This window comes from Balearica regulorum, chromosome 3 (assembly GCF_011004875.1).
Source record: "Balearica regulorum gibbericeps isolate bBalReg1 chromosome 3, bBalReg1.pri, whole genome shotgun sequence".
NCBI classification, from domain to species: domain Eukaryota; kingdom Metazoa; phylum Chordata; class Aves; order Gruiformes; family Gruidae; genus Balearica; species Balearica regulorum.
Window position 1 is genome coordinate 27,359,700 of NC_046186.1, and position 15,654 is coordinate 27,375,353.

A 15,654-nucleotide genomic window follows, 5' to 3' on the forward strand; every position below is an offset into this window, starting at 1 on the left:
TTAACCTAGTCGCTTTTAATGGACGCAGTATCATTGCCCCTGCGTTGACAGCAAAAAAAATCTGGACTGTCGCTGTTCTCTTCCCCTTTCGTATTATCCTTCCTTTGGATCCTTCCCTGGTGATCCTGAGAACAATGAAATAAAGGAGTCCCTCAGAGTGCTGCACAGTTTGTTCTGCTAACTCATGAATAAGAAAAAGTATGATCGTACTACGGTTTACTCAGAGGAAAGCCTGGAATACAGTCCAGGCCCAGGATGTATTCTCAGTTTAAAATGGACAAAATTTATATACGTTATGACAGAAGTTGTGCAACAAATGTTAAAAATTGATGGATTTTCTCAAATTAATTAATTTCATGCTTTACTTTGTAAATAACTTGTGTGGTCCTTACTGAACTTATAAGTACTCAAATGCTTCTGTGCAAACAAGTGTGTAACTTCTTGAAAATGAGTTTAAATGATATAGACAAGTACTGACTTATTTCGTTACTTGCAGGGAATAATTAAGTTTGCACAAACAGGAGCTACATAGTATACTTCGGGACTAAGCCTGAATTTGTAGTGCTAAATCTCAAATGAAAACCTGGCACTCCTAATGCCAATGTAGTTTTGCTGTTGCCTTCAGAAAGTCTAGGATTTATGCTGAATTGTACCAAATGTAAAAATTAATTTTGGAAAAATAATGAGCAAATTATTACTATTAATCAAAACTCAGTATGGCTGCTGATAGAGTGCTAAATCTGCAAAATAACTAACGTGCCTAACTACTACTCCATATATGAAAGTCCCCAATTTAGATCTTCCAAACACACTTTCAAATGTGGAAAATGAAATTTCATTTAGGGAAAAAGAAAGAAAGATATGCTACCTTTCTTTTTTACATTGATGACTGTTAGTTCTCAGAAGAGTAGAAAAGAGGTAGGAACAACATTAAATTATATTAATGATCCCATTTAGGATCATAGGATATCCTGAGTTGGAAGGGATCCATAAGGATCATCCAGTCCAACTCCTGGCTCCACACAGGACCAGCTGAATCAGAGCATATGACTGAGAGCGTTATCCAGATGCTTCTTAAACTCAGTCAAGCTCGGTGCTGTGACCGCTTCCCTGGGGAGCCTGTTCTAGTGCCCGACCACCCTCTCAGTGAAGACCCTTTTCCTAACATCCAACCTAAACCTCCCCCATCGCAGCTTCATTCTGTTCCCATGGGTTCTATCACTGGTCACCAGAGGGAGGAGATCAGCACCTGATGATCCATGATACTCATGGATACTCAGGATACTCATGGAGTTCTTTAGTTGCAACTGAATGCTTACATAAATAAAGAGCAAAATAAAATGCACAAGGACTTGATTTGCCTGTGTTCCATAGTACAACATTAACATTGATTGTAAAGAATTTTCTCTATATTATTAACTGCAAAAACTCACTGCCCCTTTGTGAGCAAATTCAAAATCAGGATCGAACATCTCTCCTTAACTAGAATACTTCAACATATAAGCACATGTGTGTTTGTATGTGCGTGTGTGTTTATGCTAGTGTTTGGAAAAGGACGACTGGGTGGTGGATAGATACACAGAAATGTACCACATGCAGCAGACGTTCAAAAATGGTGTTTGGCTTCAGGGAAGAGTCGAGTTTCCATGACAGTCCACACAACCCCCAGGCCTGGAGAGTCTGCTCCCTTGGTTTGGTCCTAGAGAGCACTTTTGAGAAATTTACCCAGTTGGCACAAGCCCTGTGCATCTAGGTGTTTCTGCCCTGATTCTAGGTCTCTGATTTGGTGTTGGTTCCACAAGAAGTCCCCTTCACCATGACTGTTCCCCAGAGATCAGCCCCACAGCTGTTCATCTGGATACGCAAGCTCAGTACTCTGAATCCCAACTGCTTCATAATCTCAAATCTTTATCATTACATCTACACTCAGCATCCTATATCCCAGTTGCCCTTTACTCATGGTGTTGATCCATCATCCGCACACCTCTTACACCCACTCAGCATCCTGTGACCAGTTCTCTTACTCCCCATTTACTGCCGTCCCTTGCACAAACACACACACACAAATTCCTACCCTCCTGCTGCAAGGGGGAAATTGGTGATGACCTGCTAAATTATGTATGTTCGAAGAGCAATGACAATATTTAAGATTTCTCACACCCTATGTAGTAATCATGGCAAACTGTACTCCTAGCATGTCTGTTGATCAGGGCCTGGAGTGCTCCTCTCCTATGAGTTTAGCTGCCTGCACTCAAGGTCAGCTCACTGATAAGAAGACAGTAACCTAAGAAGCATCACTCAGCCTTGGAGCTCATCAATAAAAGCTGGAAAGCAGATGAACAGAGGAACCCCCAAACAGCTCTGTTAATCATAGAATCATAGAATGGTTTGGGTTGGAAGGGATCTCAAAGATCATTTAGTTCCAATCCCCTTGCCATGGGCAGGGACACCCTCTACCAGACCAAAGCCCCAACCAACCTGGCCTTGAACACTGCCAGGGAGGGGGCATCCACAACTTCTCTGGGCAGCCTGTTCCAGGCCCTCACCACCTTCACAGTGAAGAATTTTTTCCTTCTATCTAATAAATCTATCCTCTTTTAGTTTAAAGTAATTGCCCCTTGTCCTATCACTATACTCCCTGATAAAGAGCCCCTCTCCAGCATTCCTGTAGGCCCCCTTCAGGTTCTGGAAGGCTGCTATAAGGTCTCCCCAGAGCCTTCTCTTCTCCAGGCTGAGAGAAGAAGAGTTAACATGGCCCTTTCAGTCAACTTCACAGCAAAAGTTGCTTCACAGCAACTTTTAAGCTGAGACACTCTCACTCTTCCTCCCAATCTGAGAAACAGTGCAGCTGCACAGCAGCAGCCAAGCCTCTGCTTGGCCATGTACCTTACTGACTGGATCTTGACTACGTCCTCCCACACCTGACTTCCTGGCTTAATCTGGGACCTGCCGCATCACTGCAGACTCACCTGAGTATGTGTACTCTTGGCTGCCCTGGTTACCCTCACCAGACTTGCTCTGCTCTCAGGGACTGTTGGACTGCCCTTTGGTCAACAAGGCTATAACCTCTGCTCTCCTTGTTATCATGCTTGGCTTCCAGTTCCCCTTCCCTTCTGGAGCAACCTCCTCTTGCTGAATAAAAGCACAAAACTTGAAAACTGCGTAAATGGCGTCTGACAACAGCATCCGATTTTACAAATAAACATTATTTCTGTTCCATTTTCTTGTATAATTATACAGGCTATACTAATGGAAAACTCCACTGCATGGAATGGCATTTAAATAGATATAGTTCTGAATGGTGATGATTTTACATACCTGAGGCACCCATTTGGATGAAACAAAACTGGTCACTTCTATTGCAGGCAGGCCTGTTTTGGAAAGCCGGTTGATTAACTCAATTTTGGTATCAGTTGGTACTATCACCTATGGACATGGAGACATACTATAGTAAAGCATTTCATTCAGTAAGAAACTTTTGTAAGTGAAATGTTCTCAGTACACAATCAATTTTATTTTTTTTAATAATGAACTACACTCACGCATTATACCTTAACTATACTATTTCCTGACAGTAGGAAGCTACTGCATAAAGAAAGCACTAGGCAGTATACATGTTCCTACTCCTTTTTTCATCCACGACAAAAGAATGAGGAAGCAGTTCTGTGGAACTGGTTATAGATCTGGCCTCACTAATTGTTGGTAACCAAACACCAACCTAGCAAAGAAGCAACAAAGGAAATGGCAACACAGAACAGTCCAACCAGAGAAAAATGGGGGGAAAAAAGCTCCACAGCTGAGGCAGAGTAATTCCATTCTGTTAATACTACTAACATGTTTGATATCAGTAACAATATATGTAAGCTTATCCTCCTGTTTGTGGAAAGAGACGACTGTTTTGATACGTGTACCCTATTTTACAGAGTCTCTTTCAATCTTCCATGTTTCCCTACGACCCTTCAGGCAAACAATATTGTCAAAAGAGTAATTTCTCTTTTTTTCCCATGCCTGTTCAGCAGGAAGTATGACAAAACCTGTAGTAGCACTTGTAGTACAAATGTGTATTATAAAGGTAGTCAGTGTTTCACGGCATTTACCAATTATGTCATGACAGAATGTCATTGACTGACAAGACAAATTTCAGAAAAAGAAATGGTAGTTGAGTAACAGAAAGGCTAATAAACCAAGTCTAGAAAGAAATTATATGATTTAACATCTGGCTAAATAGTAACATACTTTTATTCTAATACACAAAACAGTTATTAATATGAAAAGAAATAAATATATTTATAGGACAAAATGGAAGAAACATAATTAGCAGGATGTACGTGTTTTACACAATGAAAATAACATTGCTATTCATGTCAAAACACACACACACACACACACAAAAGAAAAATTACCTTTTCATTTTGTAATCCATCCCTTGGCCCAACTTCTACAATCTTTATGTACTCAGGCAGTCCAGATGCTTGAGATTCCTGAAATAAAAATCAATACTGAAACACAAAACAATGAAGGTCACCAAGATCAAAGGTACAGCTTGTACTTGTCCTTTCATATGATTCTGGGTATAAAGTCATATTGTCAACATTAAGTTTGCTTACGGCCTTTAAAAATCTGTAAGAACATGTTCCACACCTTGAGTTAGGGAATAAAAGTTAAAAGCAGAAGTTATCCATGTGCATGTTCCACTGCTCCTCTGAGGACACAAATGTTTATTATAAAAATGTGCATAAAATCATAAATGAACATTGTGTTTTACAGTGTGAGAAATATTCCCAATTCAAAAAGCTTCCCAATGAACGATCCAGTCATCCAAACTTCTAACTGAATGTTCTCAATTTAACTGAACAGTTACTTCTCTGTAAACGTTTGCAAGACTAGGCTATAAATCTGAAAAGAACAGAGCTGTCACGAAATGTTGAAGAGATTATTAATGAAAGATGAAAGTAATTCCTCTGCCTGAAGATGAAGGTTTTAAAGAAGGATTTAAAGGAGAACAAGGAAGGCCCCTGGTAGACAAGAAGAAGAATTTTCCAGGTGTAAGAGCAGCTCTGGAAAGGCAGGAGGCTGATGGTGACAGGGGGGAAGGAAGGCAGCGGCAAGGTCAAAGGGCTAAGGAGAGCACGGGGAGTTGGAGGGGGAGGAAGGAGAAACAAGAGCAGAAAAGCAGGTGAAGGGAAATGAAACTTCCCTTTTTATTATTTAGCTGCTCTGTTATTGAATCAAGTTGACAGGTGTGGCAGTTAACCTGACCTGGGCCTTCAAGTCCTGAAAGAGTTCAGAGCAGCTGCTTAGACTGACCCCCAAAAGCTGTGCGTCTTTAAAAACACATCAAACAGCCAGCTTGGGGCACACCGCCTGCGCCCAGAGGAGTGGACAGGAGGGACTCAGGCAGCCTTGCCGGGAGTTCTGGAGACACCCTGTTTTCTCTATTGCACTGAATACAGAATCCAACCCAGTGCCCCCCTTCTAGCATTGAAAGCCCGTGCTGGGATTAGTGCAAGGTACCTGCCAGACAGCTGCTCCTGCTGCACCCACCACCTGCCCTGCGAGGGGAGTCAAACGCTGCTGGAAGGACCACACTGTCAGCCCAGGGGACAGCTCCTGCCTCCAGGAGTCATGGCTCGCCCAGGGACCACAAGTCACTTCTGCAGTGTGTAAATACGGCCACTAATCTCACATCAGCCACAACCAGATGAAAAACCCATTTTTCATCCCTCCCTGGCTAGTATCATCAGAGTTGTTTCAACCAAATGGCCGCTAATTTCTCCTCATGGTAACGGAAAAATGAGCGCTCCTACAGCACCTTTGGTTTCTACCCACATTCTCAGTGCCCGTGGACTAAACTAAATTCTCTGCAGCAACAGCTGCAATGCTAGCCAAAATACAATAAACATATTTCAGAGCATTTACTGTGTATTTATCTGAGCCCAGTAAAAAGAATGGGAAACAGCTGTACAGTATCTATCTGATCACGTGGGACATCTGGTAAGTTAAAACTCTGTCAGGCTGTGCTAAGCCCACACTCGCTGACAGTATAAACCTACTTAAATGTGAAGGTAAAACCTTCACAGCTGTTGCATATTGTTCCTCTTTTTTTAAGTTATTTTCACAAATATGGCACCGCTTCAGCACTACAGGCATAAATCTGGGTTATTTCATGATTATCAGATCCTTCTTGTTACAAGACAAATGCCGCAGCTGCGCTATGAGTGAAGCTGTGACTGGAGAAAAAAAAAAAAAAAATCTAAAATAGATTATGTGAACCAAACCTTAATTTAGAGCACGAAAAATGTCCATAAAACTTCAGTGGCAAAAATGTTCAATTTCTAGGCCAAAGCCTGCAAATCCTATTCAGTTCCTACTGTGGTAAAACTTTTGCTGAAATCAAAGAGCCGTACCTGTCTTTACAGAAGAGTTCACACAGCCAGAGCACGTGCAGTAGCCACTAACACAGCCATTCAGAGAATGTCTGCAGCCCTTGGATTTTCATAAATTTGGAATGGACATTGCAAAAGGTGTTCAAGTGTTAATTTTTATTCCCCACCTGTGATATTACAGACAAATCTTTACATTCTTCAAGCTGATGAACTAATAGCTTTGAGTAAGCATCCTGGTTCTTAGTCCAGAAGAGTCTTGTTTTGCACTGAATTTCATCTAGTTTTATCTATCTACAGTACATTCATTGCTCCTGTCTTCAGGGTCACTCAGTTCTTCCTGTGTGGTATTCAGTGTGGTATTGATAACGTCTCCTGTCTTTCTGCCATCAGCAGATCTTACCACCTTGATATTTCCTGGTGAAAACATCTGGACTAACATGATTACCTTATTTTACCACAAACATATATTATCTCAAAAAATTTGGGTTAGTGCTATAGAAGAAACACATCCTAAATAAAAAAGACCTGAGGAACTCCACCAGCAATCTCTCTTTGGTCTAATAAATCTTTCAACATTATCTCTGTTTTCTCCTCAGCCAGCTTCTTATTCATCTCACAAATCCTGTTCTGATCATCCTTCTCCCCAACTTAACTAATAATTTCTCTCATGAAGCTCAGATAGCACGCAAGTGAAAGGGAGGTGGGATACTTAGGTTCAGGCCCCTGTGTACTATTTATGCAATTTACGGTGCATAATAACTGGATAAAACTCAGAAACAAATCAGAGACTATATAAGTACATGTACCATCTTCTGCTGAGTCTAGCATTTTTCCATTCTGTGGCCCAAGTTGAATCAGAGGAGGAAAGGAGTACCTCTTCACCTTAATCTCACCTGTCCTACGAATGCTCAGTAACTAGCCATTAGGACATTCTTCCAAGAAGTTGGAGACACGGATCATAGAATCATAGTATGGTTTGGGTTGGAAGGGACCTTAAAGATCATCTAGTTCCAATCCCCCTGCCATGGGCAGGGACACCCTCTACCAGACCACGTTGCCCAAAGCCTCATCCAACTTGGCCTTGAACACTTCCAGGGATGTGGCTGCCACAACGTACTTGCCAATGTTGTCGGAAAAACAGTTTCTATATTTTAAGAAAATCAAAAAAAGGTGAACCTTACATAAATACACAAGTACTTACATTAAACACTAACCAGGTCAGGTAAATAATCTTGTTTCAGAAAAAGTATTTACTAAATTGTATTGTATGAAGTATTTTCATGTAACGCAGTATAAAAAGTAGTTATGGTAGGTATTTAGAGGTGAGTGCTTATTGAATTATATAATGGCTGTTAAAAAGTAATTACTACCAAAGTACAATGTTTGAAATATCAAAAAGGAAAGAGTTGACATAAAAGACTAAAAGCCTGGAAAATTTGTTTTTTCCATGTATCAAGCCTTGCCAAGGGAGAACAAAAAGCATATAAAACCACAAAAAAACCTGTCTACCTCAAAATAGAATGCAGCCAAAGAATCTTTTTTATAAAAAAATGAAAAAGGAAAACCATACCATTCAGCTTGAGACACTGAATGCCAAATTTCTGTATGGAAACATTTTTCCTGAGTTATAAATAGCTGAAAATTCAAGTTTATTATAGAAAATCCTAGTAACCCTTAATTAGAGCAGTATAATCTTCTTAATATACCCATAAATGTAATCCAATTAAATAAACACACGTTTTTAAGCTCTGTCACTGTTTCAGAACTTCTAGTAAAGGTGCTGAGGTTCATTCAGCCTTCTGATTTTCAGCCCATGCAGCTCATTCATATGGACATTAATAGCACTGGCAAATATTACCCAGAGCTACTAAAAAACAACTGAAAGGACCCAAAAGTGAGAGAGAAGAATCTGGAGGTTCAGGTCTTTTCAATCTTTCTAACCAAGCAAAGATGAAGCTCTGCTTTCCTTTTCCACAAGGTGGTGTTCTGGCACAGAGGACAACTGAGCAAAGGTAGGTCCATCTTGTACAAGGAAGAATTATTCAGGAGAGCAGTTTTAAACAAGGATCAGCAGAGAGGTGGCATCATAACTCCATATGTATATGTGCAGTGACATGGACAAATGCCCAAAGACTGGGAGAAGGCTCTGAGATAAAGAATGCAATTGCTGGAAGAAGAACAAAGAAAATAGTGGTCAATCTTCTGAACACATAGCTATCTCTCAACTTTACAAGACATAGAGGAAATAAACAGGAAGAAACTAAAATCTTAGTACATAATCAAGGAATGATTGAAGTGGTATTGCAGAGACTTGTTTATATAGTTCACACTACTGGAAGGCAAATAAAAAAGATATTCATTCCCAAGTTAACTAGGGGGAAAATGGAGAAGATTCACCTGTGAGATGTAAATAATCTCCACAGATATTCAGAAAACAGTGGGACACACCCACTGTGAATATCCCTTACCAAAGATAAACCAAGTATTCATCCTAGAACTTCTGCTATATGCTGCTGACATGTCCACTGGGAGAACAGTAGCCAAGAACAGGCCATGACTAGCAAAAAACCTCATCAGCCCTTGAGAAGCTTTCATTAAGTAAATTTTTCTTGCGATATCATTGCATAGTCATGACCTGAATGATAACACAGATATACCACAAACAAAGCAGTTGCAAGTGCTTTAGACAATAGGACTGGAATTCAAAATTCCATTGACATACTAGAGAAATAAATATGATGCATTTCAATACAATAAATAAAAACCACAACTCTTAGGACTTATTGTATCTGACACTGACTGACTAATTAAAAGAATTTTTGCATGTTGTCCTTTACAAATTCTATCATGCTTATTTCTCCATTTTAATAATTTTGACCCCCAAAAAGAGATTTTTGTAAAATAGAAGACAGAGAGTACCTGGCTAAACAGTTCTATAGAAAAGGACTGGGATATTAAAATGAATAACAAACTGAATATGAGTCAATTAACATCATGCTCTCAAGAAAAAAAAAAAAAAAAAAAAGAAGAAAATTAAATGGCAACTCTAATCCTAGGCTATAAACAGGGATGTCATAGATAAAACAGTAGCCTGCTACTTAATGCGTAGAAATACCGTGTCTAGTTTTGGACTTCTTACTTCAAAAAAGAAATAAATCAACTGGAGATCATCCATAAGAGGACAAAATAAAAATGCAAGTAAATCATTACGGAATGGAATTAATTAAATGCAGAGTTAACTTATCTGGAATAAACCAAATAATCATTGAGGTCACAAGGGACCTCTGGAGATCATCTAGTTCAACCATCCCTCTTCAGAGCAGGGTCAACTAAAGCAGGTTGCCTGGAACCATGTTCAGTTGGGTCTTGAGTATCTCCAAAGATGGAGATTCCTGGGCAACCTGCTCCAGTGTTGACCGCCTTCACAGTAAAAAAGACTTTTCTGATCTTTAAATGGAATTTATTATACCTCAGTCTGTGCCCATTGCCTCCTGTCCTGTCAGTGACTTTGTCTTCTTTATTCAGCCCACTAGGTATTTGTACATATTGATAAGATCCCCCTGAGCCTTCTTTTCTCCAGGCTAAACACTCTCACCTCTCTCAGCCTCTCCTCATATGACAGATGCTCCAATCCATTAATCACCTTCATGGCGTTTTGCTGGATCTGATCCAGTATGTCTACGTCTCTCTTGTACTGGGGATTAAACCTACAGGTATTACTTTAGTCCAACTCTGCAAATTTAATTTGAATGTGCTTACAACTTTTATTAGAGAGCTTGTGTGAGTTCATGAAAGAGTAGTGATTTACATATATTGAGAGATTATCTGGACTGACTGAGAATTCACTGTAGGGATTTCTGTTGTAAAGCAATAGTGCTAACATTTCTGCTGTCATTTCCATGAATTATTAAATTCTAATATAATCTGCTAGTACACTTATTAAATTGTTGCAGGACTGTTTACAATAAAATACAAGTCATTCGTATGAAAACAGAAGAAATATGATTTTAAACATAGGAGAATTCAACTAAACATATAAGCATATAAATGCTCATGCTGCTGGAATGGCCAGTTGTTTGATCTAATCTTGTTTACAAAGAGGACTTTAATGGTAAAGATAAAGGTCAGAAAGTGCAAATAATATTAACTAACAACTAATAAGAAAAAACTATAACTTTGATTTAGAAATTAGAAAATAATATTTCATAAAAAGAATTCTATCAAGTGAGCAGAATTCTGATGAACTTACAGTTCAAAAGGTAATAAATGACGTTAATAGGGAATGCTCCAGAGATTGTACAAAAACATTGCTGTGTTAAGAATAATATTCTTGCCCAAAACTAGAAAATTCGAGTCATGCTTTTAACTACACTACTCGGGACATAAATTTAAAAAAGCAAAATATCATCTATATATTACTATTCCTTTTGGAAATCCTTTATTTCTTCCAAAGCCACAGAAGATGAGGTTTAAGAGTGGTATTCAGCTCAAGGTTACAAAACTTCAGCTCATTCCTGTCTAAACATATGTACCTGGAGTCATTCTGGATGACTAAAGAGTTCTGACCTCCAAGTGCTGCACAGGAAAGGCACAGGTACCTCTTCACCCATTTACTGTAGGTCTCATTTCAAATCTGTCAAGATGTCTATACCGTGCAGGGCATCTTAAATGGCACTAGAGAGATCTGTAAGGCAACTGAACTGAGCTTCTAAACGGTTCCCCCCCATGCAGGTGTCCAAAGTCATGCTAGATATCTAAATTCCTATGGCAGCTAAAGGAGCTTTATTTAATATTGCTGATAGAGATAAAGAATAATTCAGGTCATTCTAAGGTTCACATCTAGTGGCTGGTGATCCCAACTGCCAGGTTTGTGTAACTGCTTGCAGACTGAATGCCACTCCAGAGGTAAACAGAACTCATATGGATTTTACAATGTGCAGGATATGCCTACCTCATAAGGTTGTCTCATATATCCTGGTGTTTCAAATGGCACTAGGCACCTATGTTTAAGCAACTGAGTCCTGTTCTAGGTCTGCCTTGGCTATCACAGGAATTTCAGCTGCTGTAGACATCTACTTATGTCTTAAGTCAGATGTCTTAATCCCAAGCAGACATCTGCCTCAAATGAACTATATATCATCTAATGAGCTATCAAGAGAAATCTTTTGAGTTACTCCAAGAGTTCAGTAGGCGATGTATTCTTTTCATCATTTTAAAGTGAGTTTTCAGCTGTCCTTGCTGACATGATTCCCAATGCATCCTGTTGCCGCATTTCATCTTTGTCTCTAAGTTCTTCCTCACTGCAAAACTGGAATACAGATAAATATAGAGGAGAGAGGAAGCAACATTACCCCTTGTAGCAGATCATTTCAATCCAAAATACACCCTTGGCAACTGATACCTTACACATCAACAATCTTCCAGGTATATGAAATCAACATGTAGCACATGGCTATTTAAGCAGCATCAGTCCAACGAAGAGGAATCTAATTCCTGTTTCAGAGTATCTGTTTGGAGCAACTGGCATGATTTCTATTCTTCTGCCCAAGCTATGCATTAGAAGCAATTCAGATCAACTGAATTCTTACCTCCTTGTTTTCTTGTAACTTCTCTGTGAGCAGAGCATTCATAGCAATCCAGACCTTGACCCATGGACTGACCTTCCACTTTGACCTTGGACCTCTCTCATCACTATGGACCTGCCTGATGGTCACTGGGCTGCATGGTAATCACTGGACCAAATCCTGACCTGACTCACTGACCTGCACTCCCAGCTCTAACCTTGGACTTCCCTTATCACCACAAACTTGCCCAATGACCTGGACTCTTGCTTGAACCCCGTTACCACCTCTAGGCCTACCCTGCTCACCTCACTTAGCTACTGTGGGATTGGGCCAGGGCTGGTGACCTGCCAGCCCTGTTACCACCTTCAGCTGCACTCCCTTAGGGAGCTGCTGGCCCTCACTGCTCCCTGACAATCAAACTGAGAGAAATTTCTTATTCTAGACTTCATTGCAATATCTGAATCTTGCTCCCTGACATCCAGTTCAGATATATACTCCTTGAGCATTTCTTCACCCCAAGTCATACATGCTGGGAGTAGAATGCAGCCTATTTCTCCCTTTCTTTACCCCTTTCTATCAATTGTACCTAAAAAGAAAGCATAGTAGTTGTTAATGGCTAGCACTGTAAGTAGAAGCTTTGTTGATGGAGGCTAGTAATATTACATGCTCCTGATGAGAGCAGCAGCAGTCATAAACGACAGCTGAAAGTTAGTGTTTTGTGCATTAACTCTCTCTGATACTGCTGCACCATCTCCTTACCCAGTGGAGGCTACAGCTAACATATGCTATGAGAGTAACCCCAAAGGATAATGTCTTGTTCAAGCAACAAACAAGGGTTTGACACAGAAAAATACATCAAAATCCAACTAACAGTAAAAGAGCTCTGTCTGATACACAAATACAACTATGCTCATAAAAGAGAAAATTGGGGCAGGATACGCAGTTGTGCTAAATCACTTCCTGCTAAGAGAATCACCAGAGGGGTACTAAGGGTGCAAACCCATTTCGCAGCACAGTATCTCCTAGGTCTTAGCAAAATGTAACAAGACGTAGCAAATCAAATAAACAACTCTCCTCCACACAAAGAGACATTTCTTTCAGGCCAAATACAAAATAGCACATTTTCCAAAGAGCTACAGAGTTAATAAATCAATATAATCTCTGTTTGCACGAGTCTTTGCAGGAGAAGGAATTCCTCACTTCTCAGATTATTTTCCTTTATACTAGATCAGAAGAGGTCAACTCTCACATACTTTGTGTGAAACACCTGCTGAATATTGTTTTCTATGATTTGGAGTTTACCCTTTCGCTTACAGTGGATGTGCTTAGCTGCTCAGCAATGCAAACAAAACCCGGAGCTCCCTCCAACACATAATTTGCCTTGTATAATCAATTCAAGTGAACTCGGCTTGAACTATGAATACACATACACTGAAACCCTGGCTCCTTCTGTTTGGTTTAATTGAAAGGTTAGTCATATATCTGAATATTGTTTGGAGGTGTCTACTTTCACTTTTATTTTAAAAGCATAAGAATAAGCTCTAATAATTCATTAATACATTTTTAAATACATGAAAGGATCAAAGGTATTTTCTGTTGTACTTTTCATATCACATCAAAGACTAAACTGATGTTCATTCTTAGACTACTCCTCATTTTCCCCTTTCATGAGGAAGTGCCGAGTTCAGAATAAACAGGCTTAAAGATTCCTCATTATTTTATCATGTGGGTTTGGAATGCATTCTGAAACTACTACTCCTCAAGCAAATTGTATGGGTTACCATACTGATCTTGCAACAATATTATCCTGTATTTCTTTATGACCACCTCAGTTTCTTCACAAACTAGATTTTCTTCTTGATGTCTCCATTACTTAAAGAGAACACAGAATGTAACAGTATTTCTTCCAAGACTGAAGAGCTACCCTGAGGTACTACACTGGACACCGTGTTTTTCCAGTAGCAGTACATAAAACCATGAATTGCTAGCCTATATTCTTTAGCTTCAGCTCTGATTAAGTCCTTGCTTGGCAACTTTTCATGTATTGCTTTCAACCCCCAAAACTGTGCAAAGCACAGTTACAGTGAAATGATAGAACACAAATTAACTGGTGGTTTTATCTCAGGTGCATAGTAATGGCTATGCTGGACAGAAAATTAATAAAAGCTGTATTTCCCACCTTACATAATGATAAAGAGCAAAATCTATTAAGACTACCCATTCAAAATAGAAACATTCATGAAGAAACATGCATAATATCATTATTACCTAAAATACAATTACTATTACTATTTCAAATATTAGAAATAAATACTCAGAGAAAAAAATAGGCATATAAAAATCAAAATTCTAGATTATTAATTTACATATTTTATTGGGTTTTAATCTTATTGTTCTTCAAATATTTTGATATCTCAATTTAAACAAAGCCAGTGAAAGTATACTGGAAAATATATCTTAAAATTATTGTGATGTGAAGATAGTTACAGACCCCTAGAAGCCTTTCCCTTTAGTAAGCAAAAGTAAGAAATGTGAACACTTGAATTGCATGAAGTTACTCATTTTATATTGTGATTATCAAAATCATGACAGTCCATGCTACACTCTAACTATACTGCCAAGGACAACAACTTATTACATGTCAGTAGGGAGTCACACAAACATTTCTGGTGGCCATGGCTTCAAATTTGCCAAATGTGAGCTCCAGTGGACCAGAAATTTCCACAGGCAGATGCAGGCTTCCGAAACTACTGTTCCGACAGCCCTGCAAAAAGGAAATCTCAGGAACTGGGGACTGAATGTCTAACAGAAGAAGCAGCTAGTTCTAAGAGCAACTGCAAACCATGGCAACTCTCTGCCATGCAGTTGGATGCCCTGAAAAAAGTAGTAGCATAACAGGACAAATACTCAGAAGGATGAAATCAAGCCTGAAGACTGGTCACAATCTTTGAAAAACAAAGAAATCCCTTCTTTAATATTCATATCTGTATTGTACATAAAATCATTCACAATCTGACAGGAAAAAAAAAAGAAAAAAACCCACCAAATCTGTCAAATAAGAGTCTCCTGGATGAGTCTGCACTTTCTGAATTATCACTGACAACTCAACTTATCATCTTCTCAAAAACATTTGTTGCTGTTTTCAACGAATGTAGAGCACACGGAATCGCAGAGGTTTGAATACAAGCATCAGTTACAGCAGCTAACAGTTCACACAACCTAAAAGCAGACAGATGTGCTGTAGTGACAGATAATTTTGAGTAACTTGCAAAATACTGATGAAGGGAATGTGTTACTAGAGTCAGGTGGCAGCAGAGGCATAGGCAACCACAGATAGACTTGTGTTACAATGGAATCAATAACAAACGGTACTAGAGGCCTCTGTTGTTAGTAAGAGGCCAACACAGCCAGTCACTTTAGCAAAAATTAAAAATGTATTTTCAGGATATGGTGTATACATTACCTTTTTCTATTTCCCTAAATGCTTCCCTTGGCTAACAAGCAGCATTTCTACATTAACCAAGTTGATCTGCAGCCAACTCACTTTCATCCGTATCCCTATCTTGGTCAAAGTCTGGAAAAGCAATTATATGCTGCCATCTGGGCTGGATGAAAAGGATACAGCTAACTGAGATCAACAGCATACTGATGACACTGGAGCCAAAACCTCCCACACTTTCCTTTACTATTATTTATGGTAATAG

The 15,654-nt window shown here is 39.3% G+C and overlaps 1 protein-coding gene and 1 long non-coding RNA gene across 3 annotated transcripts in view; one reads left to right on the forward strand and one right to left on the reverse strand.

Moving 5' to 3' along the window:
- Positions 1-15,654, forward strand: part of LOC142600928 (uncharacterized) — a 637,768-nt gene that overhangs the window by 283,767 nt on the left and 338,347 nt on the right. The gene's annotated exons all lie outside the window — the stretch shown is intronic.
- HMGCLL1 (3-hydroxy-3-methylglutaryl-CoA lyase like 1) overlaps positions 1-15,654 on the reverse strand; it is an 89,241-nt gene that overhangs the window by 61,669 nt on the left and 11,918 nt on the right. Inside the window, exons 2-3 of one of the 2 annotated variants that reach the window (XM_075747375.1) lie at positions 4,404-4,481; positions 3,319-3,426 (exon numbers count right to left, since the gene is read on the reverse strand). In XM_075747375.1, coding sequence (XP_075603490.1) covers positions 3,319-3,426; positions 4,404-4,481 — 186 coding nt within the window. Of the gene's footprint in view, positions 1-3,318; positions 3,427-4,403; positions 4,485-15,654 lie in introns of those variants that run through there. The other variant, XM_075747376.1, reaches the window with a different exon arrangement.